At 33.0% G+C, this 25,891-nt stretch overlaps 4 protein-coding genes across 7 annotated transcripts; 2 read left to right on the top strand and 2 right to left on the bottom strand.

Moving 5' to 3' along the window:
- Positions 1–375: 375 nt before the first annotated feature.
- LOC140975538 (WRKY transcription factor 72B-like) lies at positions 376–4,535 on the bottom strand. Of its 2 annotated transcripts, XM_073439292.1 has the most exons (6): positions 4,282–4,535; positions 3,831–3,914; positions 2,636–2,710; positions 2,051–2,599; positions 1,862–1,975; positions 376–1,451 (listed from the first exon to the last, which is right to left on the bottom strand). In XM_073439292.1, the coding sequence occupies exons 1-6, from the start codon at positions 4,408–4,410 to the stop codon at positions 549–551; spliced, it is 1,854 nt and encodes a 617-aa protein (XP_073295393.1). In that variant the 5' UTR covers positions 4,411–4,535; the 3' UTR covers positions 376–548. The 2 variants fall into 2 exon arrangements, with proteins under 2 accessions (XP_073295393.1, XP_073295394.1); XM_073439293.1 differs by lacking the exon at positions 3,831–3,914.
- Positions 4,536–14,201: 9,666 nt separating this feature from the next.
- Positions 14,202–19,628, top strand: LOC140975537 (delta-1-pyrroline-5-carboxylate dehydrogenase 12A1, mitochondrial-like). 2 transcript variants are annotated; one of them, XM_073439290.1, is made up of 16 exons: positions 14,202–14,414; positions 15,089–15,168; positions 15,408–15,511; positions 15,581–15,648; positions 15,829–15,886; positions 15,990–16,103; positions 16,466–16,549; positions 16,756–16,860; positions 16,979–17,092; positions 17,657–17,788; positions 17,909–17,998; positions 18,135–18,224; positions 18,311–18,520; positions 18,650–18,760; positions 19,165–19,244; positions 19,332–19,628. In XM_073439290.1, exons 1-16 carry the CDS (start codon positions 14,326–14,328, stop codon positions 19,468–19,470), a joined length of 1,668 nt encoding a protein of 555 aa, XP_073295391.1. In that variant the 5' UTR covers positions 14,202–14,325; the 3' UTR covers positions 19,471–19,628. The 2 variants fall into 2 exon arrangements, with proteins under 2 accessions (XP_073295391.1, XP_073295392.1); XM_073439291.1 differs by lacking the exon at positions 14,202–14,414 and adding an exon at positions 14,508–14,590.
- Positions 19,629–20,452: 824 nt separating this feature from the next.
- Positions 20,453–23,648, top strand: LOC140975536 (uncharacterized). Of its 2 annotated transcripts, none has more exons than XM_073439289.1 (2): positions 20,453–21,769; positions 23,256–23,648. In XM_073439289.1, the coding sequence occupies exon 1, from the start codon at positions 20,589–20,591 to the stop codon at positions 21,756–21,758; it is 1,170 nt and encodes a 389-aa protein (XP_073295390.1). In that variant the 5' UTR covers positions 20,453–20,588; the 3' UTR covers positions 21,759–21,769; positions 23,256–23,648. The 2 variants fall into 2 exon arrangements, with proteins under 2 accessions (XP_073295390.1, XP_073295389.1); XM_073439288.1 differs by having other exon boundaries at positions 23,196–23,648.
- Positions 23,649–24,498: 850 nt separating this feature from the next.
- LOC140974783 (zinc finger protein ZAT2-like) lies at positions 24,499–25,632 on the bottom strand. The gene has a single exon (XM_073438270.1). The coding sequence runs from the start codon at positions 25,611–25,613 to the stop codon at positions 24,699–24,701; it is 915 nt and encodes a 304-aa protein (XP_073294371.1). The 5' UTR covers positions 25,614–25,632; the 3' UTR covers positions 24,499–24,698.
- Between the last annotated feature and the right edge of the window lie 259 nt (positions 25,633–25,891).

The raw sequence follows: 25,891 nt of genomic DNA, 5'->3' as shown, positions 1-25,891 counted from the left end.
CTAAAATTGTAAAAAAAAAAAAAACTAATATATATGATTAGGATTGATATTCGACTACGTAGAGAATCAAAATTATAGAAAGACGAACATATATGACAAAATAAGCAATTTAATTTAATTTACACACATATATATACATATATATGTATACTTTATGATGCTACTTTTTTTATACTTAATTTAGTTGTTGCACAACCAATACGGTTGACCGATTATTGTCTATTTGGGAAAAAAATTTACTTTGACCGTTAGGTACTTGTTAAAATAATAAAATAAAATTCAATAATTTTCCATTATATAAAATGGTAATTCCCAAATAAAATATTTATACTAGCTCTTCTTTAAATTTCATGTAGGAATATTTGGCCACAAAAGATCGAAATATACAGGTCAATCATCATACAATATTCCCAGAATTAAAAACAAAGGACAGAAATTGCAAAATTTATATAATTATTGTACAAATTAAAATTGCAATTTTCCCCAAAAATTATATAGAACAAGAATTTTTCAAAAAAATAAAGAAGAAAGAAGCACATGCATGCAAACTAAACAATGTGATCCCTGTCTGGAGAGTTTGATTTACTCTGAGAGTGTGTGAATGGAAACGAAGGCGAAAGAAATCTCAAACTTCCAGGCTGGGAACTCGTCGAGTTATTTACACTCGATGTAGTCGGATAGCTCGATAGAATCGGAAAAGAGTCGCTGCTCTTGATATTCTGGCTAGATTTTTCACTTCCATTTTGGTTTCCTGATGAGCTGGAGCCGGCTAAACCCGAACCGATTAGTGAAGTAAGTGCAGCTGCTAATGCAGATTGGAAACTAGGGTCAGATGCAAGAGCTTTTGTAGCAGCTGCAATGGTGTCTGGTGCGTGATCAGATTGTTGAACATTAGGGTTTCGAATATTCTTTTGCATGAATGAATGGTAAAGGGTTTCATTATTTTGTGTTCCAAAGCTCAAAGAATTTGGGGTAGTTTGAATGATCTGGTTTCCAAATCCAAGTGTTCCATTATTCCAAGAAACTGGTAGAGAGCTTGATTCCAAAGAGCTGAAATTTAGATTTGTGGATGAGAATCTTGGAGGAATGTTGTTGGCTAGTCGGTTTAAATGCGGCGACGAGGTTGACGATGGAGATGTGAGATCGATGGTGATGGTTGGATATGAAGGGGAAGATGAGATTGATGTGCTTGGAAGGTAAAAGGGTTTTGATCTCGAGTTATTTGGGAGATAGAAGTTTAGTCCATTGAGATTCGCTGTCGATGTGGTGGAGGTGGTGGTGATGGACGACGAACTTGACCCTAATCCCGAGGTTGACGAGCCAGACAGTAGCATGGACACTGCTGCTGAGGTGGTGGAAGCCATGGCAGTTGCGGAGATAGGGAGGGGATGGTTGTGTGTTCCTTCGTATGTCGTGGTCAAGATGGACATGTCCTCGACGCATCTTTGCACCTTCAGGTTGAACACAAATGGTATATTAAAAAATTACAGTCATAAATCTTAGAATAAACAAGTAACTCACAATGTGATAGGACATGGAGCTAAGAAATATTGTCGGCAAAGGTAGACAGTGGAATTAAATGAAGTGTGTGGTGCTAACATTGTTCAAAGAAAAAAAAAATCAAAGAACATGTTTTATGTGATTTTGTTAGGCAGCAACATTGAAATTGCATGTGTTCGGCCGTAGGAGGGGTTTACACTAGAATGAATCCTTTGGCAGTTCGAAGTATCCGTTTGAGTTTTTAGAAGTTTTTCAAGTAAATCTCAGTATCCAATTTTATACTTTATTTTCATATTATTATCATAATTTGCCCCACCGCTTACCAATGTATAGATCACTTGACAAACTTGCATTAATATACCTGTTTTCTCACGGGACAAGATTGTGCAACCGTGCAACGATAATATGCTCGCGGGCATGGGTTCCCTTTCGAAATCTTTTGTCCGTATTTTCTCCATTGGCATCCATCATTCATCTGCATGTCATGATTCGAATATATATTTCATATATCCACAACACATATAACTGAAAAAACCAAATTTAATCTTACTGTTGGCGTGTCGCATCTGTATCTAACAGAAACCCTAGCTCGTTTAGCGTGATTTTGCTGCAAAAGCTCATCATCTCCACCATCTGATCTCGAGTTCTTCATGGACTTATTAGGCGACCACGTCGTCGTGTCACCTGTTTCTTTCCTCACTTCCTCCAAGCTATTCTCAGGGCTAGGATATTCGACTTGTGATGACGTTTTAGGCACTTCAAACTTGCATTCCAGTCCCAGTGCAAGTCCTTTATCACCTTCACTATCCTCTTGGTGTATTCTTTCATTGATTAACATTTTACGGGGACCGTCTTTCGTCGCTTCACTCGAACTTCTTCCCAGGGAAAGGGATACAAGTTCAGATTCTTCAAGCTGATCATTACTTGCAATTGAATCTGCATTAGCACTTTTTTTAGCCTCTTGCTGATCAATGGCTTCTTTGTATTGGTTCTGTAAAGTCTTGTAATCCTTCAGAATTCGATCCAAGTACATTCGGAGCCGTTGATTCTCTTCCATAACTTCATCCATCTCAGGTTTGGCTAACTGAAGTTGCTCCATCTGCTACCATAATTTCAAATTAANTTTATATATAACCTGTTCACTTTGGACAAATGAAGCTGTTCTTGATTCAGATTTACCAGGTGATGATCTCTCTATTTTAGTTTCACCCTGCAATAGTTTTATATTTCGTTAGAAACTCGAAATTTTCCTTGTATAAATTACTAGGAAACTTGCTGTTTTCGTCTTTTATATTTGGGTTTTTTTTTTTGGTTCACCAAGTAATATGAGAGTTTTAGTCCTGCAGTTATCTTTATTTTTTTTGTAATTTTGATAATTTATTTTGCAAGTTTAGTTTTGTCAATAAAAGTATTAACGTTGCATTTGAGACGTCAACACCACATATAAAATGATTAAAATTGTTAAAAAAAATAAATATAATAGATTAAAATTGAAATTTAATAACATATAGATAACACTAAAATCACAAAAGACTAATATATATTACAATTTGCTATTTTTCCTAATTAACCTCCACAATTGACAAAAGATTTCATCAAACACCCAAAAAAATACTAATATATAATAAATAAATAAAATAACATTCTTAAATGATTTGTAAAAACTTATAGCCAACCACTTAATAAATCATTTTAAATTATATACGAAAAATTAGTATTATTAGTCTTATGAGAAGCCAGCTTCGAGTAGTTCCTATCATAATTAATAAAGTCTCCAAGTCTAAATATTAATTATCAAGTTGCATCTGATATTTATTAAATGGTCAAAGGTGCATACTGGAAGTTTCAAATAAAATAAATTGACTTGGAAATTTTGATTAAATGATGTCAATTTAGAAAGTAAATATCAATTTAATTATCTGTTTTAACTTAATAATTCATGTATTTTTTGTGAAAACATCATTGTTTATAAATTTGGCATGACTGGTGGTCTACCCCTGGATGCTAATATGCCTCATTTTAAGCTTTGCCGGCGACTCGAAAAGTCCGACGTCGAACTCGACACATTAAACACAAGTTTTCTTGAAATTATTCACCGCACCGGCTTCACATTATTTTCTTTCATGAAATATCAGAAGATATAATCATAATCAGTTCCCGCAATTTTATCGAATATTTATGAAACGAATCGAAAAAATACATTATGTAAATCTGTTATGTGTTCTTTAAAAATATAATTTAGCACCAAAGTAAATATATATAGGTTATATATATATATATATCTCTGTGTGTGTGTGTGTGTGTGTGTGTGTGGATAGTTGCTTTCTTACCTGTTTGCTATGATTTAAATTCATGAGATTAGGTGATTCTGGCTTTAATCCATCGTCATTTTGAACCCTTTTTCCAGCTTCAACCTAATATATACAAGTAATTTATGGTAGATATATGTAAGATGAAATAATAAATATAAAAACTTACATATATCATCATATTTTAAATTTCTGTGTCTCTCTTGAATCAAAATCTTTTTGAATTAACTTCAAAAAAAATATAAATGTATATATTATTACATATCTTGTACTTAGATTTGTTTAACCATCAAAATTTCCAAAAAAATATATATATTTCATGCATCAAACTCGATCTGATTAATTCGCAACCGAATAAACAATCGAAAACCCTCTTTTTTTGAATCTGTATACATCAAACAAATATGATCACAAGGAAAAACAACACCCAAAAATCACACGGATTTAAGCGTTTAGATTCATCGAAAAGTACCTGATCATGAAGAAGGGTATCGTCTCGAAAACTTCCATCATCAGTACTGCTAGAAGCTGGTTTGTTCTCCTCTTCCTTCACCACAGTTAACTGATCAAGAAGAGATTTATTATGCAGAGAAGTCTCCATTCTAATCGCACGGCGGTGCGTGTTTTTCCTTTTTCCAATTTGTGTGATCTGAAGAAGAACAGCAATAATCTTGTTTTTTTATATAGGGTGGCTGCAGTATTTGACTTGCAAATTCAAACTAAATGGCTTCATCCACCACACTTGTACAAAATGTCAATCAAATTTAAATAATTTACCATTCACTGTCAAACTCGTACACACTTTTAAAAATACAACTTGAAGAATTCAACTTCAACGTTTAAGTCTTTAAGACAACATGTCAATTTATATAAATAAAATAAATATATAATTAAATCATAATGTTAATTAAAGAAATATATACATTTATATATACCACTAGATCAGTGATTAATTAGTATAATAATTTCTTTCTTAATCGTCGATTAACGTAAACACGTCCTAATCAGGCTCGTAAATTTCTTCGTAGGAGTCGAACTTCGAAAGTTAGACACAACAAGCAATACAGTGTGCATTCATATTTTTCTAGTAAATGAAAGTTTTTCAAAAAAAATTTGTAAAAGACAATGAATTATAATATTCGAAATACTTTTGACGTAATCAAATAATAAATATAAAATATATTCTAAATAAAAATTTTTAATAGTAATACTTGTCTTGCCATAAGAGGCCAAAAGTATTAGTTAAGTTTGCATGTATAATCAAGATGTTTAAGTATTTTTTCCTCGATTAGTAATATAAATTAATATATTTAATCTTTCTTATGACCTAGTTGATCACAGATGTCTCTAGCTACATTAGCTTTAACATGAAAAAACATTTATTTCTATGCAGGATACCGATTCGAAGCTCGATTAAGATCTAATATTATGTTTAACAAAATGTTAAAATCTTTTGGTGCCCCTTAGAATTAGGTCTAACTCAGAAATATATGCATTGCCATAACATTTACATAGTGATTAAGGGAAACCTTAAAAAAATCACGGCGTGTTGATTTAAATTTTTTTTAACAGGTACGACTGAACCACGTACGTTGATCTAATTATTTTCATCGAAACTTCGAACTTGGCCACGAAAGGTCGTCCCCCACCGCCGTGTAGGGTGGTTGAATCGTTCGACAAACTCGCAAAAATAGGTCAAAGTTGTCCTCCCATCACCGGAGGGAAAATGGTATTAGGGCTGATTTGTTCTTGTAACTAGTCAAACGTTGTATTGTCTTAGCTTGATGAGGGGTTCGTTGTCCCCATTGGTTAATTTCTAAGCATTGACCTTAATTTATAGGTAGATTTTCCCAACAATTACAGAGTTACTTGTTGAACTTATCTTAAAGTATTGACTAGCGGGGCCTGAAATGTGAATATATTTATTAATTATAAAATCATTATGTCAGCAAGAAAGACTAATTATGGTAAATGTAAGGGTTTCTCCATTAATTATCTTGTTGAATATTTAATTAAGATGAATTATTAATGTTGTTATATATATAATTGCGATACGCAATTAAGTTTGACTAATTATATTCGAATGAGTTTATAACTTTATATATGAAAATGTAGTTCACAGATAAAATTGGGTATTGAGGTTTTAATAAATAATTAAAAAGTAATCATGATATGTGTAAAAGTTTTCCCCACCATACTTTATGGAAATTAGATCTTCAAATTATTAACATGGCCCATGTGATTGATGGTATAAATGATTTGAGTTAGAGAAATTTGCATTTTTGATTTCATATATGGTTGTCTATTTACGATTTTTATTATTTATGTTATCAAATTTCAGTTTTAATTCACTAATATTTTTATTTTACGAACATGATGTTGAACTACTAATGTGTGCAGAACTGATCGCTTGTTGTTTCACCAAAAATTATAGATGGTATTAATGGTGCAACTCAAATCTTTTAAATCGTATAGCAGCCCATCGCAATGGTTCGATCGATCTACCTAATAGGGACAATTATAGCACCTCTACTATCTCCCTCCCAATAACTGCATTCATTGCAATCAATAGAAATTGAACTCGTGACTTTGACTATGATATCAATTATAGCACCAAGCTCTAGCCGCTTTACCAAAAGTTATAACTTGTGGTAATTGTGCAACTCAAATCTTTTGAACTGCGCAGTAGCCCAAGCGTCATAGTTCGATCGCTCCAATTATTGCACCTCAACAATGTGTATAATGTCACATCAACACTTCGTCTCCCAAGTAAATTGACTAAAATAGTCAAAAAATAAAAGATACTTGATTAAGATTGAAATTTGATAATATGGAATAATAAAATCACAAAAAAAAACATATAGAAATAAAAATGTGAATTTTTCTTTAAGTTATAACAAAAAAATACATATATATAATTCATATTTTAAATATTTTTAATATAATTTTTGACATTTAAAGTAAAACATATCATCATTATTATAATTTTCAAACATGCTATGATAATTGCATGACTAGGCAGAATAATTTATTTATATACAAGGAATTTCAACACCTATGATATGGAAATAAGATTAAATGTCTCTTAACAATGTAATTTAAAAAAAACAAAAAAAAATTTGTGAATCACTCTTACGAGTCAATTTTGTGAGACATATCTCATATTTGTGTCATCCATGAAAAATATTATTTTTTATTCCAAAAGTATGACTACTTATTATTGTAAATATGAGCATGGTTAACTCATTTCACATATAAAAATCTGTGAGACCGTCTCAAAAGATACCTGCTATAAATAAAATAACTTTAATTTGCAATAAACATTGATTAGTAATTACTCCGTGAATGGAATTAAAACATAATTTACGTTTCAATCACCTTGAAATTCTTGATAATGAATAACTAATTAGTGCAACCCTTGGAAGTTTGGAAACACCAAATTTAATATTTTGTCATTTATTATTCCTTAATCGCATCAATAATTATAAATTAATATATTATACGCAACATGTGAACGTGTGACATTCAAGCTAGGCTTCAAAACCAATGCAATGTAAAAAGAAAAACTCAAAAGAAAATATTAGAAGATAACAAAAAAAAATTATTATTCATTAAAAATACATTATATATGTATATTTTGAAGGGAAAAAAATTTGAAAATAGGATGATTGCCCTCTTGAATACGTTGAAAAGGTTGACTTCTAATATTTGTTTTTAATCACTTCAAGAAATATTTAAATCAGTTGGGTTAAAGTTTATAAATCTCACAAATTAAAAAAAAAATCAGCTTAGAAATTTGTCGATAATATATCGCATTTTGCAAATGTCAACGACAATACGATTTATTGGTTTTCACTGACAATAGATTGAAAATATATTTTATCCTATGGTAGTTGATTTGTGTGTGTGTGTCTATATATATATATATATATATATATATATATAGTTTTGATTTCCTACACACATACCGTGCACACCTATGTGAGCACCGATGAGGTGTCACTCACCTATTGAATGTGATGAAATATAGAAAAATTGTGCATCCAATGGGTGAGTGACACCTCATCGGTGCTCACATAGGTGTGCACGGTAAGTGTGCAGGATATCAAAATTGTATATATATACATAGTTATGATACATTATATTTATCTATTTGTTTATGTTCGTCTTAAGTGTTGTAAAAAAAATTCACGACTCTTAGTCTGCTATCTTTATTTTTTTTAATTGGTTATTTCTTCGACGTGGATGTTGAGTACTCATATATAGTAACACATCAACACTTCTGATTTAAAAAAAAAATTTGAAATGTCGAAAATTGAAAGTTACTAGGCGAAGACCTAATTTTGACAATTTGGAGAATCTAACTTATTAATAGACATAAATAGATTAAGAAAATTACAACTGAATTATATATTCCCGATAAAATTAATCACTCTATGAGTAGATCATGGACATGTAACTCGTGTTAGGTCTAGGGGTGGGAAAAAAATATCGAATTTTCGGTATACCGAGATTAACGTACCGAAAAATATCGAATTTACCGAATTTTTGGTATATGAAGATTTCGGTATGGTATGGTACGGTAACAATATCGAATTTTTCGATACGGTAACTGTATACAATTCGAAAATATCGGTATATACCGAAATACCGAAAAAATATACAAAAATTTTAAAATATATAATATTTTAAAATAATAAATTTATAAAAAAAATTAAAATGTAAGGTTTTTTTCGGTATAAAACGGTATATATCGATACCGTAACGAAATATCGGTATACCGTGCAATTTCGGTATAATCGGTATGTCAGTTATGTGTATTTTCGGTACAATATCAGTATGAATTTTTTATATCGTAATTTTTGGTACGGTATACGATATATGATTTTCAGTACGATACGATATACCACCCCTAGTTAGGTCCCCTCGACCTCAAATAAATGAATGCCTGATTTATAACATCCAATACTCAAAGTTGTATACAATTAAAATTCACTCACACACACACACACACACACATATATACATGTATATATATACACACACACAAATATATATATATATGTATATATGTGTGTGTGTGTATAATTTTGATATGATGAATTAAAATTCACTCTCTCACACACACACACATGTGTATATATATATATATACATATACATATATATATATATGTGTGTGTGTGTGTGTGCATGTATATATATTTGATATGATGCATATCCACCGTATACACTTACATTTTTGTGAGAACTGATATGATGCATATCCACTGTGTATATATATATATATATGTATATTTTTTTCTGATGCATTAAATAATAATTTTTTAAATAGATTGGACTAAAATTTGTGGCGTGGCGGCGCTTAACGAATATATCTATGGAGTTGAAAAGGTGTGGCTGAAATAGTCAACAAGTCTGAAGAATTAAACTAAATGAACCATGTGAAGATAGATAGAGGTACTAATATTCAATTTTTCAACTTTCATTCAATATAATATTATTATGCATAACATTGTCAAAATTATAAATAAATGTACAAAATCGGTTTCCAATTAAAAATAGGAAATATACATTTGTTTCTTATTGAAAATAAGTTTATCAATATATGAGGACGAGAAAAAATAACGATACTATTCTTTTCTGAGGTTTTTAAAATTTTCACCGATATTTTAGTTTTTTTAGTTGAAAAATTAATTGTCATAATTAGATCTCGAACCCGTGAAATCTTGATGTTGATGAGCTACAAAATTAGTAAAAATGTTCATTTTTCTTGCTATACATGCATAGACATGATAATACCGGCACCATATATGATATCATATTTGAGTTTAGTGGGTTGCCGGGGATTCGAACCCGAAATTAGTCGGATGGAGTAGATAATTTTTTTGTTTTATTAGATAAAAAATGTACAATTTATTTATTTTTCATAAAACTTTTTGGAACTGTACTAGTTGGCATGTTAATATGTTTAGAAGCACATATATTTTTCTAAATAAATTCAACTCAATTTTTTTATTCATCCCAAGTAATACTTTTGTATAATAATAAACTAAGAGTTGTCCAACAGCCTTATTTGACAACACATTAAAAGATGAGAAATTCGAATAATATAATTAGTATAAATAATTAACTCGATTTTGATAAATAAACTGGTGAGAGCTGGTTGCATTTATATATGTAGAAGTGGCATTCACATAATACATCAAAAAATTCTCTTGGAAACGGCTTATTTTAGCCTACCAACTATCAAAAAACTCGTGAAAAGTACATTTTTAGTCGTATAATTTGCAAGTTTTTTTATTTTTTGTCTTATTATTAGTCAATTCATAAACTTAGTTTATTAATTTGCACTTTTCTTTTTCCAATTTTAGTCTCTTTTTCACTGAAAGCTAACGTGTCTAATATGTTCATCGGCCCATCGTCAATTTTTGGCAGTATTTCATCATTTTTCAACACCACGCTTAGCACTCCGACAAAAAATGACTAAAAAAAATTTATCAGACTAATACCAAAAATAAAAATCATGTGAACCACATTAGAAAAATGTAATTTTAAAAAAAAATCCTTGACAATAATATGAGATAAATTAGTACTACATGATTATGAATCAAACCGTTTGTGAGCTATTCGAAGTTCGATTTGATAAAAGCTCGTTTAATGAGGCTCGTTAAGATAAACAAATCAAGCTCAAACTTTACAATATTCGGCTCGTTAGATCGTGAACATATTCGTTGGTAAGTTCATGAGTCATCTGTTAGATGGAAAAATAATAGTTTTTATATTTGATTTATTGATTTACACATTACTTATGAATATATATATATATATATATATATATATATAGTTTTGATACGTTTCACACCCACAGTACACACTTATGTGAACATCGATGAGGTGACACTCATTTATTTGATATAATGAAACACATCAAAATTGTACATTTAATAAGTATGTGACACCTCATCGACGCTCACATAAAATATGGACGGTGGGTATGCACCATATCAAAACTCTATATATATAATTATAAGTTTTGTAATAAAACATGGAAGCAACAAATTGTCTTTGATCATAGGTATCAGTGCATACTTAATTCATTAATCAGGTCAATCTTCCTTTTTAATAAAGAGCGAACGGATACCTTGGAGGTACTATCGATCTCATCTAGCTAATTTTCAAGATTATCTACATATAATATATATACACACACACACACACACACACATATTAGTTGATTAAAATCAACACGTACAATCAAGGATAAACTAAGTAATTTTGACAAAATTGCCGACTTAAGTAAGCTGGACTATTAATATTCAAATAAAAAATGCTAAATTCGTACATTTTATTTTTTTTCTAAAAAAAAAAACATTTTTTAAAAAATTACATATATTATACTATACGATCAACGTCTGTAAGATCGAGCACTTACCATTTTAACAAATTCTTTTAAATCTTCCAACACCACGGTATGATGACTCTCCTGGTATAGGCAATATAATTATTGCATCACAACAATGATCTCTCTCATAATAATTACACTCTTTTCAATTCATGATATTCTTGCCCGTAACCTCGACTCTGATATCAATTATAAGATCAAATGTTTCTCGTTTTACCAAAAGCTATAGCTAATGGTGACAACCAACAGTACAACTTTAATCTTTTAAACCGTACAATATCTCAAGCTCCATTATTCGATCACTCTCCTAACAGAAGAGACAATTATTGTACTCAACGTCGTCTCTACATATTCGGAACTTTATTATGTTCAAGTACTTACAAAAACAACTCATCACATTACAATTAATTGAAAACTGAAATATAAATTGGCCTAAAAATTTAATGTACCACATGATGAGGAGTCATTATATAGTTGGACTTTCCCCTAGATTCTTGGCAATTATGTATGAATCGAGTGGGGTAACGTTGCTATTATATTGAAGGGGGTCAAAGGTATAGATTTTACTAGAACCACGATGTAAGAAATCCAAATAATTGATGGGAATTGTATGTATGTGGAAATAAATTATCTTGCAAAATAATATTCGAAATATTTTATATATAAAAATTTACATGATCATTTATTGATATATCTTGTTAAAGATTACATTTGAATTATCATTATGGCCATTTTAGCTATAGTTGTAAAGAATTTTCCTTCTTGGTCAAAATGGTCACACAAATTAAGTTTATCCAACATAGTTTACCTGATTAGCGTAATTTACGAGTTATTGTGTTAGCTCGTAGGTTTATCTAATGTACACCAAATGATAATAGCGATTGTGGGTTCTTTGATATTAAAATTTAAAAAAAAAAAAAGAACTTTTTAGAAGTAACGCAAAGTTTGTTGTCTCAAAAAAGTTTATAGAATGTGGTGAAAATATGAAACTTGTGTAGATTTTCTCGTTTGACATTTCTAATGAAAAAATTGAAGGGAAGTTAATTTTTTGGCCAGCAATTTGCATGTTTTTCATTTTGGTTATGTTGACGATCAATTCATACTTTTTCACCGGAAAATTGATGCTGCAACATTCTTTTGTGCAACGGTCGTCATTTTATGTGTTAAATCATAATTTTCCGGTGTCACTTCCGAATAATGAAAAAAGATTTGAATTTAGAAAATACAAATTATTGGACGAAGGCAATAAATTGACCGAAAATATGACTGAAAATTAATTATATTTGAGTAAAGTCACCGCCATTCAAATGTCAAATGCAACTCGTTATACATTAATTCTTTTAATTATTTACAGTTGGATTGCACGTTACCTAAGTCAAAATTAATTATATTTGAATATTTATGATTACCTCATTTAATTTAAAATTGCTAATTTAAATATATCTAAAGATGATTATAATAAAATTCANTTATGTAAAATTAAACTTTGACAATAAAAAGTCTACTAATTCTCTGCCGAAATCGTTAAATCTTCTATAAAACAAATGAATATGACGTAATAAATAAAAAATTATTCATGCCCTTATTTTTTATTATTTGTTTCATTATTATAATTACTCTACTTCGACTTAATGAAGGTCTGATTTGGTTAATAATAATAATAATAATAATAATAATAATAATAATAATAATAATAATAATAATAATAAGATTTGATCAGATACAAGTCCACCTTCAATTTGTCATGCTGCATGTAACACATTAATATATTTTCACTTACATTGACTTTCTTCTGATTTATACCTTTCCAATTTGCAAATTGTGAATGTGTATGCATATAATTAATAAATCATATGTTTGTCTATAAACATATGGAAAAACTGTAATTTCGTTAACATATATTTTGGTTCCTCCTAAATTCGTCACATCTGGACGGATCCAAACACATTTCAAAATAAGCCATAACCCTATAAGAGTCGGACCCTATTATTAGGCAAGGATCCGACTACCAAGCGCAACCATACAACTAGGAGAGTATGAGCCCATGAATCCTCAATAGGGTCGATCCCCTCAGCCCGTCTACTAGAGGCCCGAGCTCCTGACGCGATTAGAAGATCTGAATATATTCTCATTAATGGATAAGACGTCCCGTTAAATGAGTTTCGATTATACAATTTTAATCTTAATTGGCTTGTATATTTCAATTTTAAGAAATTTTTATCATTTTTTTCTTCGAAAATGTTGACGTGACATGACACACATCGGAGTCATGTCGAAGCCACATAGCCGCTGCATAGGTTTCACACCGACGATACATTGGGAAAATAACCAAAATTACAAAAATAACAAAGATATTATATCAATGTTAAAATTTGATAACATAAAAGATAAATATAAAATATTAATATAATATTTTCCCGTATATTTATATAAATTTTGAGGTATAACATGTCATTCGGGAAACATGATTTATTTATACTAATGTTCTAGGAGCTTTCATTGATGAATGTACCGATATTTAGTAAAATAAATTCAGTATTTAGTAGATATTTATATAAAATGAATATATATAAATACTTGTTTTTATTTAATTTACTTGAATATATTTTGTGTTTTAATTTTTAAATAAATTTGGTTTAGTTATTATATTCATTATTTTTTAATTTGGTAGCAGATAATATTTTTTAGGACAACATTGTTGCCACTTTGACATAAAATTAAATTAATGGGTTGATGCTTATTATATATTATAATAATAAATAATAGTAATAAATATAATAAATAATAATAATAATAATGTCATAATTAAAATACGAAATTACTAAATTCACCCTTCGTAAACACGTAAATCGTAATGCATTGATGGTTCAAATCCGGCCCAATTTAATTTTGAACTCAAATCTCATGTAAATGGGCTCTCCTTATGGCCCAAAACCAACGGGGCCCATAACTGATTTGGCGATGGGAAATGAAACTAATGAACTGCCACTTATGGGGAGAGCTGAATAGGAAAAAACATTCATCCAAATCCAATTTTGTAGTAAAATAATCAAATTAAATCATAAAGTGCGGTGCCCAAAATTCCTGTTCCGTTCAACTCGAATTAGAAAACATGTATGGATCACGGAGTTTCAGGATTTTCAAAAGCAAAGCGCCCCAACATGCTTTCAGGAATTGGTTCAGCACGTGTTATTCCTCGAGGTACTTCAAGAGACTGTGTTTTATAGTTTTTTTTTATTTTTTTATTTTCTTCTGTGGAATTTGGTGGAAAGATGAAGTTTTTATGGGTTCTTGTTGTATTTTAAGAAATGGGATTGCAGGTTTAGATGTTATGAATGAGAGAGCAATGTATTGATCCATTGTTAAGTTGATACTTGGTAAATTTCGACAATATTCGTTTGCTATTATTTTTCCAACTTCGGCTTTATCAGCTTAAACGAAGGCACCCACGAAATTTGAAGTATTCTGGTGGCACTGGCAAATGCTTTTGTTGTGTGGTAGCGACAATTATTCTTTTGTTGGATGGCAACAAAATAGAAAAAGAGGATTTAATATATAGATGATGTGGGATGGTGGAGTATGGAAATGTATGGAGGGCAATGCTGATTTACGTGGTTACGCTAAATTTGTTGGTCGTGTTGAACTAATCTTCGTGTTTGTATGAGTTATTGTGATTTTGTATAACCTGTAACAGGTTCTTTGATTATTTTAAATCGTACACACCCAATATACTTTATTTTTAACTCTGTAAGTTTTTATCTGGTTAAATTCTTTGTTTGTGAAGAAACTTCATGCTATCTTATGTACAATGCAGATTCGTTCATACTTTAAGTTTTGTTTGTAAGAAATTTCATGCTATCTTATGTACAATGCAGATTCGTTCATACTTTAAGTTTTGCCACCGTGAAGGTTGAGGAGATATCAGGTGCTCGGCCTGCAGAAGTGATGAATTTGGGTATGTAACACGAGTTCCGAAGCAGGGCTCATTTAGTTGTGAGTGTGAATTTCTTTTGATGACACAAACAAATTTGTGTACCAAAAAGCAATTACATACATTTAAATCATCCTTTAGTGAATTGCATTTTCAACCACTATTTGATTAAAGTAGGTATTGTTCTCGATAAATGAACCAAGTAAATTCCAGATTGCTGTCAATTACAAAACAACATCACTTACTGGTTCTTGGATTTTTAGCGCAGGGGAGTTGGACTAGAACTTCTAATTGGAAAACTATTGTGGATCCGTTGAACGGCGAATCTTTTATTAAAGTTGCCGAAGTAGATGAAAAGGGTATACTTGTAAGTCCCCTTGGTGCCAAATGTCATTGCATGCATTTTTCTTGTTTTAACACATCAGAATTTATGCAGCCTTTTGTGGAGAGCTTGTCCCAGTGCCCCAAGCATGGTTTACACAATCCTTTTAAAGCACCAGAAAGGTTGCGGAAGATGATCTTCCTCTCTTCTGTACTTTTTTTCTTCATTTGTCTTAATCAAAATTGCTTGAACTTCTAGACTACTGCCTCTCTTGTTTTGTGGCACGATCTTGTAGGATGTTATAAAGTGCTATATTTATATTTGATTTCAATTGAAATAATACCAATTTCCCCACGCCCCAGGTATCTCATGCTTGGAGAAGTAACAGCAAAAGCAGCCAACAAGCTCTCTCTTCCAGAGGTAAACTACTTCTATCTAAGAAAAATCATGTGTTGTTCCCAATTATAGGTTAAACTTTTGAGATTTTATCTTTACTATATCGTTAGTCTTGTTTTGCTCCTAGGTTTCAGACTTCTTTGCTAAGTTGATACAAAGAGTGGCTCCAAAAAGTTACCAGCAAGCCCTTGGTGAAGTTGTAGTCACTCAGAAGTTTTTCGAAAATTTCTGTGGTGATCAGGTAATATGGTACATTATAACTTTATGGTGTAATTTAATCTTGAGGAAAATGTACGACCACTGCTGTTTAATTTAGTTTTACTTATTTACTTTTGATTGTTTGTGTAGATGTTGTGAAGCATTTAATCGATCATTGTATGAATGTTTTTATCTATTTACTTTGATTCAGATTCCCAGTGGCATTTTATGACTTTTTTTTCTTTTGCTTTCTAGATTTTCTGAATTCATTAATACTTTGAGATTGAAAAAGAGTATTTTAGATTGGAGAAGCTTAAGAATTATTTGTAGTGAAAATTATAAATCAGCACTAAGATAATTCTTACTAAAACATGTAAGTAACTTTGTGTTCGATTCATCTTGCAGGTTCGTTTCCTAGCTAGATCATTTTCAGTACCTGGAAATCATCTTGGTCAGCACAGCCATGGTTTTCAGTGGCCTTATGGTCCTGTAAGTCAGTTTTCATGGAAATATTCTTGAGATTCAACTGAATGGATGAGAAAACTTCTGCACACAGTGTGTACTAATCAAATAAAAAAACCATGTGGCACTATTAGAATCGAGTTTTCGTAGACGTTCAATGGATCAGCTCACTTTCTATTTTTCTGAAAGCCCATTTCTTGATAAGTGATCATTTGAAAGTTCTTATGCATCAGGTTGCGATTATTACTCCCTTCAATTTTCCTTTAGAAATTCCTGTGCTTCAGCTGATGGGTGCACTTTACATGGGGAACAAGCCTCTGCTTAAAGTCGATAGCAAGGTAAGCCTGATTCTGCTTTTACAAATTTTAACATATTTGGTATTCTTATTTTCTATTTGATGATGCATACTTGTTCTGCTGTTAATATGGTATTATTTTTTATATACTTATCTCAAAGGTCTGCATAGTTATGGAACAAATGATTCGACTACTCCATGATTGTGGATTGCCTATGGAGGATGTTGATTTTATAAATTCTGATGGGAATACAATGAACAAACTTCTCATGGAGGTTAGCTCATCATATGGCCAAAATGAGTGTGGTTCAATATTTACATTTTTATATGAGCAACTAACTGTTTGTCATTGCTTGGTTTGTCGGATGAGGTGATAAATGATTTATGACATGAGGATAGTAAATTGAAAGTTATGGATTATATAATTATTTTAAAATATTTCTATAATTGTAAAACTCGATCTAAACGATGATGAATCAAGGATGTACAATCTTCTCCTTCATGCTAAATTGTGCCTTCATGTATCATTTTTAAATTAATTAGAACATAATTTGCATGAGCCATAAAATATGTGCTATTCAACTATCTCTTCTCTGAACTAAAATCAACCGAATCAAGGGGAAAAAAATCAACAGAGTCTGGAATATAAATATTTCACAAATCAAAATACAATAGAAAAAATTGAAATGTCCAGATTGTGCTTATCATCACGAATTGTAAACGATAATTACATGCCATATTTTGAAATCTTAGGTGTTCATTTTAGCCTTACATTTCCGATGACATACATTCCCTTTTTTCCTCCCAACTAAAGCACTGATTGCATAATATATCATCAGGCGAAGCCACGGATGACTCTCTTCACCGGCAGTTCAAGAGTGGCCGAGAAATTGGCTATTGACCTCAAGGGTCGTATCAGGTTGGAAGATGCTGGCTTCGACTGGAAGGTTCTTGGCCCTGATGTTCAGGAGGTTCATGACTTTTACCTTCTTTTTTCTTTTGAACAAGTTCCACATGTTTCTTCACAGAGCAACCAATTTTAAGATTTTTGTTTTTACATTTTACATGTGTTGGATCTCTTTTATCCACAGGAAGATTATGTTGCGTGGGTTTGTGATCAAGATGCATATGCCTGTAGCGGTCAAAAATGCTCTGCACAGTCCATGTTGTTCATGCATGAGGTAACCTCAGTCAATTTGATGTTTTTCGCTTCTTATCGATGATTAGATAATTTAATGCTTCTGTTATCTAATAGTTTATTTTGTTGAACTCGATGTCTTAATTAAATTGGATCTACTTCTTTGTTGAATCATGCAGAACTGGTGTAAAAGTACACTTGTTGATAAATTGACTGATCTTGCTGCTAGAAGGAAACTCGAAGATTTAACAATTGGTCCTGTCCTTACTGTAAGTTTCTATGTTTGTCCTTTTTGTTTCTTATTGAGTTCAAAAACTTTGCATAAGACAACACGGTAACTTCTTTTTTGTCTCAGTTCACAACAGAAGCAATGCTCGATCATACAAACAAATTGCTTAAGATAAAGGGATCAAAGCTTTTATTCGGTGGTGAAGCTTTACAAAACCATTCTATTCCAGCAGTATATGGTGCCATCAAACCCACTGCCGTATTTATTCCACTCACAGAAATATTGAAGGACGACAATTATGAGTTGGTAACAAAAGAAATATTTGGTCCGTTCCAGGTAAGCATTTACAAAGTTGCATCCAAACTCTTGAGCATTTTTACTTTAGTTTTATCATCCGGAAATTCCGCCAAGATAATGTCCCACGAGTTGGCCGACAAATCTTGTTGATGCATTGTTATTTTGTAGATTCTCACAGAATATAAACAAGACCAACTTCCTCTGGTATTGGACATTCTTGAAAGAATGCACGCGCATTTAACAGCTGCGGTAGTTTCAAATGATCCTCTGTTCTTACAAGTAAGGCCAAGCCCCTGGGTTCTGATGACAATTATATTTTTCTTTAGAAAAGTTGTTTTTAATTTTAATATAATTTTTGTACTACTTTATCAAACCTTATTACCGAACTAGTATGGTTTCAACTTTTTTGTGCTACTAGAGTTGATCCTGTAAAAGGAGAGCGGTTCCTAGAACTGCAAAGTTCTTTTGGGCCTGTCCCTATGTACAGTTATCTCTGATGGTTGATGTTGAACTATGATTAAGCGATTTACGTATTCAAATCCTTCTCTTTCGACGCTGTCACACCCACTTTTTATCCATTGTTCTCATTGTTATCATAATCTATCAACCTAGCATAATCAGTCTGATAACTTAACCTCTGAATCACATGCAATATCAAGTATATTTGACTTGTAACTGTACAGGAAGTCATAGGTCATTCGGTTAATGGAACTACTTATGCTGGTTTGAGGGCAAGAACAACTGGGGCTCCTCAAAATCACTGGTTAGTAAAAAACCGAGTGCAAAATTTTCAGTTGTGTCAACTCATGTTTTCACTCGTGGGGATCATAAAAACAAGGATGTTTTGCAGGTTTGGTCCGGCCGGTGATCCTAGGGGTGCGGGGATAGGGACTCCAGAAGCTATAAAGCTTGTTTGGTCGTGCCACCGGGAAGTCATATACGACTTCGGCCCTTTGCCAGAAAAATGGGAAACTCCAATGGCAACTTGAAGGAAGATGGAGTAGATTTGAATTTCTATGTTTTTAGGTGAATTTTTTTTGGGATTGTGTATGTTTTAGTTCAATTGTCACTGATACAGAATTAGTAGGACAGAACATGTGCACAAAATTTGAAGTTTCGAGAAATTAAACACAAACTTTAATGAATATATTATGATTTGATTATTTATTTTTAAAAATAATTTCATGAACTATTAAATCCTAAAAAAAATTCATTTAAAATTATAAAATTCAACTATATTGAAGCTATAAGTGCACCTAAACGTATAACATATTATTTTTAAAATCTAAGTATATTAGTTTATTTTTTAAAAAGAAATTGATATGTTTTCTTCAATAATTTTAATTATTAGATATTAGTTTTATGGCAAAAATTTGTGTGAGACGGTCTTACGGGTAGTATTTTGTAAGACGGATTTCTTATTTGGGTCATCCATGAAAAATTTTTCGGCAAAAATTTGTGTGAGACTATCTCACGGTTCGTATTTTGTGAGACATGTCTCTTATTTGGATTATCCATGAAAAAGTATTACTTTTTATGCTAAGAATATTATTTTTTATTGTGAATATCGGTAGGGTTGACTCGTCTCACAGATAAAGATTAGTGAGATCGTCTTACAAAAGACATACTCTACTTTTTATTGTAAATATCGGTAGGGATCCGTCTCACAGATAAAGATTCATGAGATCATCTCACAAGAGACCTACTTTTAGTTTATAACAATTAAAAATATATTGTATCACTAATTTAAATAAATGAGTAGGTCTCTTGTGAGACGGTCTCACGAATCTTTATCTGTGAGACGGGTCAATCCTACCGATATTCACAATAAAAAATATTACTCTTAGCATAAAAAATAATATTTTTTTTCATTGATGACCTAAATAAAAGATCGTCACATAAAATACTATCCATGAGACCATCTCTGACAAATTTTTACCTCTATAAATTTATCGTCTCGTTCTAGGTTTTGCAAAATACTGTATTTCTTAGCTAAACGTTAGAGCAGCAGATTCATTTCAAACCTAGAACGCCGCCGCCAACGCCGCCGCAGTTCATCTCTGAATCATACGAAATCTTCTTTAGTTCTATCCATTTTCTTTCGAATATGTCTTTGTTGGAGTTAATTACAAAAGCTTCGTCGGCTAGCACTACAATGTCGGAGGAAGAGTTAAGCTATCCCATTATTCTTAATCCGGACCCTATTATTCTCAGCTTAAAGCCAGAATCTGAGGACCCGAACTCTAAACGCCCTATAAAAAAGATGACGGGTTGGGAAATTTCTCAGACAGATAAGGAACTTATCGAATCAGGGGAAAATTTCTGTAAGAAACTGAGAAGGAAGTTGAAGAATGCGAACCATCATGGTAAAGATGAGTTCTTGGAGCTTGTCACTTCTCATTTAATGAAAATTGGGGAGAAATTTGGGATTTCGATTAGACTGGATCAGTTGGAGGAAGGGTATGCCTGTAGGTTGATCGAGAAATTGGGGCGTTCAATGGGTAGAGATGTGAGGAATTTGATTCTGGAGGCTTGTATTGTTTTCGAGGTTTGGGGTGTTTTGGAGAGTTTGGTAACTAATGGCCTTGTGGAACATTCTTGTACTTCAAATTTGATTAATAATTTGATTGAAAAACGAAAGTCGATTTTGATTGATTTGTGTGTGCAGCATTTATCGGATATACAGACTTATGAGTTGATGTGTATTTTGAAGTATTTTTTGCTGCTGCCTGATGACGGGTACGAGAGTTTGGTCTCAGTGAGGAAGGATTGGGAGAGTCAGGCACTGCTAGCAATTGAGAAAGCAAGCGGTAATGGAGTTAGTGGCAAACAGAAGAGCTTGGCGAAGGATGCTTCGCTTCTGGTCATGCTGGCACATGATGGATTTTCGGTTGCAGAATTGTGCTTGCATAGTTTATTTTCGTCTCGGAATTTGGATGAGGTAATCTTTTCAGCTTGTATTGGCAAGTTGAATGGCGAGGAGTTGAAGGCTTTGATTCGATACTTGGGGAAATGGCTTAGGAAATATGAGAGATTTCCTCAAGTGGTCCCTTGTCCGAAGGCGTCGTCAGCATTGGGCTTAAAGGTTTGTGATCGGATCCCGACGTTGGAAAATGTCATAAAGGGTCTTAGCATGGTTGTCGATGAGCATTTTTCTTCACTGGCTTTGCAATCCGAGTTTCGTGAGGAGTTGAGATCTTTTGAGGGTGTTGTTAATTCATTAGCTTCTGAAGCAAGGCTTTGCGGTACTTTGGCAATTTTAACTGAAAGATTATGATTTGAACAATGGTATGTTTTCGAAAATTGCTTTACTTTTAAAAGCCTCTTTTCCTGCTTCAGTTCTAAGCTCGTACGTTAAGCACTATTGTTTGTTGTTTATTATATTTGGGTTCTGTTTTTAGTCTCTTAATCACCTCCATTTTGTACTCTGTAAGTTTGATATCTTCTTGCAATGATTCTGGTCCAAAATTTTTAGCTTATATAGAACAGAGTAATTGTGAACATGCTATGTTTGATTTTGATGTTCTTTGTTGTTTGAATAACTTTAGTTTTGAAATAAATGCACATATTCTCAATCCGCTGGTTGAATGTTGGAACCTATTTATTGATGAGTATATTGTGAGATTCATCTTATGCATAAATCAATTGGAAAAGCTAAAAAAGGCTAGACATGCTTATGTTTTACTTGGTCCCAGTTTCCCAGATCAATAAGGAACCGAAACATTTGACCTGGTTTGCAATTCTATTTAATGGCATAATTGAATTCGGGTTGTAAGCCATTCTCTATGTAAAGAACTCGAACCAATTTGTATTTGGACCTTTAGCACCGGTTAGTTAAGAACTTGGACCATTTGCAATGTGGTCCCTCGAGAACTCAAACTGGATCAAAGAGTTCATGTAACCAAACATCAATTGTCTCATCAGGAGTCCTTTTACATCATCTTTCTATGCAAGTACCATCTTGTTAAGAAATATACACGGAATGAAGCCAGAAAAAAATTCTTTTCATCAGGAGTTCACTTTCTCATCTTCCCATACAGTTATCATCTTGAAAAAGAAATATACGTGGAATTAAGCCAGGAAAGAAAAAGAAAAAGCAACTTATTAATTGTAATGAGCTAGAGAAGATTCGTTGCAGAAGTGATGCTAAGGGAGATAGTTAGATAAAATCCATAAGATGTCTATAAGTTAGTGACTGCAAACTAATGAAGCCAGTGAGTGCAACTAATAAGGATGAAATTCACTTGCAGCTCCTGCTCTAATTTGCTTTGCAGCATCATGAAACAGAACTAAATTTCTAGTGCTGCAAAGTTGGCAGATGATATATAGTATTTACATGAAAAAAATTTGGTCATAGAAAAGTTTTCTTGCTCAATATCTACCTCGGTCCATATAGAATTACTTGGAAAGGAACGGGGCATCATTCTTAATGACAAAACCATCTTCTGCCTGATGCTGCAAAGAGTCTAACCGGGAATTGTTTTATGCTTAGAGAACTCAATCTGCGATCTCTATCCGGTATCCTTACTAGCAAATCCTTTGAACAAAATTTTCCTTCTTTTCTTGCTGTAACCGAATAATCTTTTTCCAAAGATATTATCTTGTAGCAACTTTTCACCCTTTGTATTATATGTTCATCTAATATGTAAATTGTTTTCTTGTCAATGCGTCTGACTGTTTTTTAATATTTGGCTATGTTGACCTCATTTTGCAGTCGAGAAGCATCATCCATTCAGATTTGGCTTTCTAACAACTTTGATATCCACAACTGCAGCATTTGATTCATCAGAAAGCTGATATCAAGGAATGACAGAGAAACGGAGACTAGAGCTCGTAATCAGTTGCCGAATATCAAAATGCGGAGGACCCGAACCCTTTTTTTCTCCTAGTTTTTGGGATAGTAGTTCTGTTCATCATAATCCTTTGCGTTTGTGTTCCATACAGTTTGTGAAAATTGGCTTGTGCTATCAAAAATCAAATTTCCCCCAAAATATTTACCATTACTAGTCATAGCTGAGTGGGCGATTATGTAGTTTTAGTTTGAACATGTATTTTTGTAGCTGGTTGTTTTGGATGTTAGCCGGGGCTTAACATTCCATCCAAAATGCATTAATCCATCATTTTTAAATGTTGGTGCATGTCCTAAATGGTAAATACATTTTAGTTGGCTCTTGCGCTAGAATCATTGCATGAAGATGCCCAACTCTTTCAGTACAAAAACCGAGGTTAGTAAGAATGATATCGAAACACAGCAGACTAGAAACAGAATTCAAATACAATAAAGAACACATCCCTTTGCTTAATGTACAATGCTTAAAACTTAATCCAGAACAGAGCTAGTCTTGTAAAAGCAAACAATTTTCAACACTTTCCAATGTGCCAGCACCACAACGTATCTCTCTCTGTTCAAAGAACGACGAAGCCTTGTTTCAGAAGCTAAGCTACTAACTAGGCGAAATCCGCATTAACCGAAGAACACAAGGCAATTGCAAACCTTCAAGCTCAAAGCTGATGATGCCTTTGGCCATTTCCCTAGTATTGGATCGAAGCCTTGACTCGTCACCATTTGACTTGCCAATACAAGCTCAAAATATCACCTCATCCAAAACCGGAGATGCAAGCACAACTATGTAATCGAAGATCCATCATGTGCCCGCAGCAACCAGCAAGACCAAAAGTGACGGCTCCTTTGCCAATTCCATTTAATCTGGACTTCATTTATCAATCAAATTATGAACTAATTGAACTACAAGAATGTTCCGGTGAGACCATTGATTATGGAACTCTCCAAAAACACCCCCAAACCTCAAAAACAATGTGCCCACAAGTAATGAAACATGATAAAGATATGCACGTGTATATACAACCAGCTCGAATGAAGACTTCGACATATAACATATGCACAATGAATCAATCAAATGAACAGACAAAGAAAGAGCAAGAGAGTATTTGTGTGACAATGCATTTTAGGTAGCACGAAGAGTTGGAAAAACAACTAAACAATATTTGTACGAGTACATACGGTATATATCACTAATAATACTGAATCCAAGCTATCTATTGTACAGTCATCAAGCTAAAATCTGGTACTGCGTCGTACTTGATCACATGCAGTCACCATCACTGATACCCTTACACTAAAATGCATAAAAAAATCACACTACATATATTGCCATCTATCCATCTAGCAGTGTATCATCATCACCCTGATCTGGAATTAAAGTCGTAAACTTAAATCCAAATATGGATGACGAAAGCCGGCCGAATCTATAGAAGAGTAGGATGAAGCATATTCTTGATCTTCACCATCCACAGCTGGAAAATTCAAATCAAAACCTCCGGCCTCCTCCTCAGCGGCGGCCTTCTCCCAATGACATCTCTTGTGTCCACCCAAGGCTTGGCCACTCGAAAAGACCCGCATACAGATGCCGCATTTGTGCCCTGCAATCATCTGATTAGTATCATGAGTGCTGTCACCTTCTATGCTGTGTTCCTGATCATCGACATTATTCATCGCAATCGCGTAGCATCCCTTCACGTTCTTGTGGCTTGCTCTATGCCCCCCCAAAGCCTGGTGAGAAACAAACACCTTCTTGCAACTAGAACACTCGAACCCTCGATCATTATTGCTGTTATTATTATTAGTATTATTGTCCAAATTGTAATAATAATAAAAATCGAAATGCGGCGGCGGCGTCCCTTGGTTAACAGTGCAAGCAGTAGAACGAGACTCGTGATCATCATCTCCGTTAGCCAGAAGCAGCAGACACGAGGCCACCTCATGATCCACCTCAGTCACGGCGGATGAATCTTCACTGTCATGATGGCGGCGGAAGTATGGCGGTGGGTTGATCCCCCTCCACTCTCTTTCCGGGTGGCAGCGCATGTGCCCAAAAAGGGCCTTCCACGACCAAAACCTCTTACCGCACTCAGTGCATGGCCTCGTGATCTTCGGGGCGGCAGGGTCGGGCTTTCTTGTGGACTTGGAGACTCTGGAAGCTACTCCGCCGGCCATAATCTTGGACCGTTTCTTTCTAGGGTTTTGTTTGGCGAGACCAGTGGGTACTTTTCGTAGAGGAGACAAAGAAAACATCGTCGTCGGTGGATGGAAATAGGAGCTGCGGTTATCCATGATGCTCTGTGGAGTGGCGTTGTGGAGGTGGAAAAATGGTGTAAGAATGGAGGAGCGGGGCGGTTATTGTTGTTCTTCCTGCAGGGGTAGTTACGATGTTACCGTTAATGGTTGTAAAATTCTATCCTCAAACTTCGTCTTAATCCGTAATTAACCAAATTCGAAATTAATCCCATTTAAATAAAACTAAATTTTCCATAATACTATAGAATTTATATTTTTTATTCATTAAAAATTAAAATAATATTAATTATGTGTAGTGTTAGCCCATACTAGCT

The sequence above is a fragment of the Primulina huaijiensis genome, chromosome 4 (assembly GCF_012295235.1).
Source record: "Primulina huaijiensis isolate GDHJ02 chromosome 4, ASM1229523v2, whole genome shotgun sequence".
NCBI classification, from domain to species: Eukaryota; Viridiplantae; Streptophyta; class Magnoliopsida; order Lamiales; family Gesneriaceae; genus Primulina; species Primulina huaijiensis.
This window is presented reverse-complemented; position numbering and strand designations above follow the sequence as displayed.

What these genes read in the sequence shown, in the direction of transcription:
- LOC140975538 (XM_073439292.1), bottom strand. Translation starts at nt 4,410, where the DNA reads ATGGAGACTTCTCTGCATAATAAATCTCTTCTTGATCAGTTAACTGTG. An exon ending in ACAGATGCGACACGCCAACA is followed by an intron (nt 1,976 to 2,050) that starts GTAAGATTAAAT and finishes CATGACATGCAG; the next exon opens with ATGAATGATGGATGCCAATG. An exon ending in CTTGTCCCGTGAGAAAACAG is followed by an intron (nt 1,452 to 1,861) that starts GTATATTAATGC and finishes TTCAACCTGAAG; the next exon opens with GTGCAAAGATGCGTCGAGGA.
- LOC140975537 (XM_073439290.1), top strand. Translation starts at nt 14,326, where the DNA reads ATGTATGGATCACGGAGTTTCAGGATTTTCAAAAGCAAAGCGCCCCAA. An exon ending in AGCACGTGTTATTCCTCGAG is followed by an intron (nt 14,415 to 15,088) that starts GTACTTCAAGAG and finishes TGTACAATGCAG; the next exon opens with ATTCGTTCATACTTTAAGTT. An exon ending in ACAAGCTCTCTCTTCCAGAG is followed by an intron (nt 15,887 to 15,989) that starts GTAAACTACTTC and finishes TTTTGCTCCTAG; the next exon opens with GTTTCAGACTTCTTTGCTAA.
- LOC140975536 (XM_073439289.1), top strand. Translation starts at nt 20,589, where the DNA reads ATGTCTTTGTTGGAGTTAATTACAAAAGCTTCGTCGGCTAGCACTACA.
- LOC140974783 (XM_073438270.1), bottom strand. Translation starts at nt 25,613, where the DNA reads ATGGATAACCGCAGCTCCTATTTCCATCCACCGACGACGATGTTTTCT.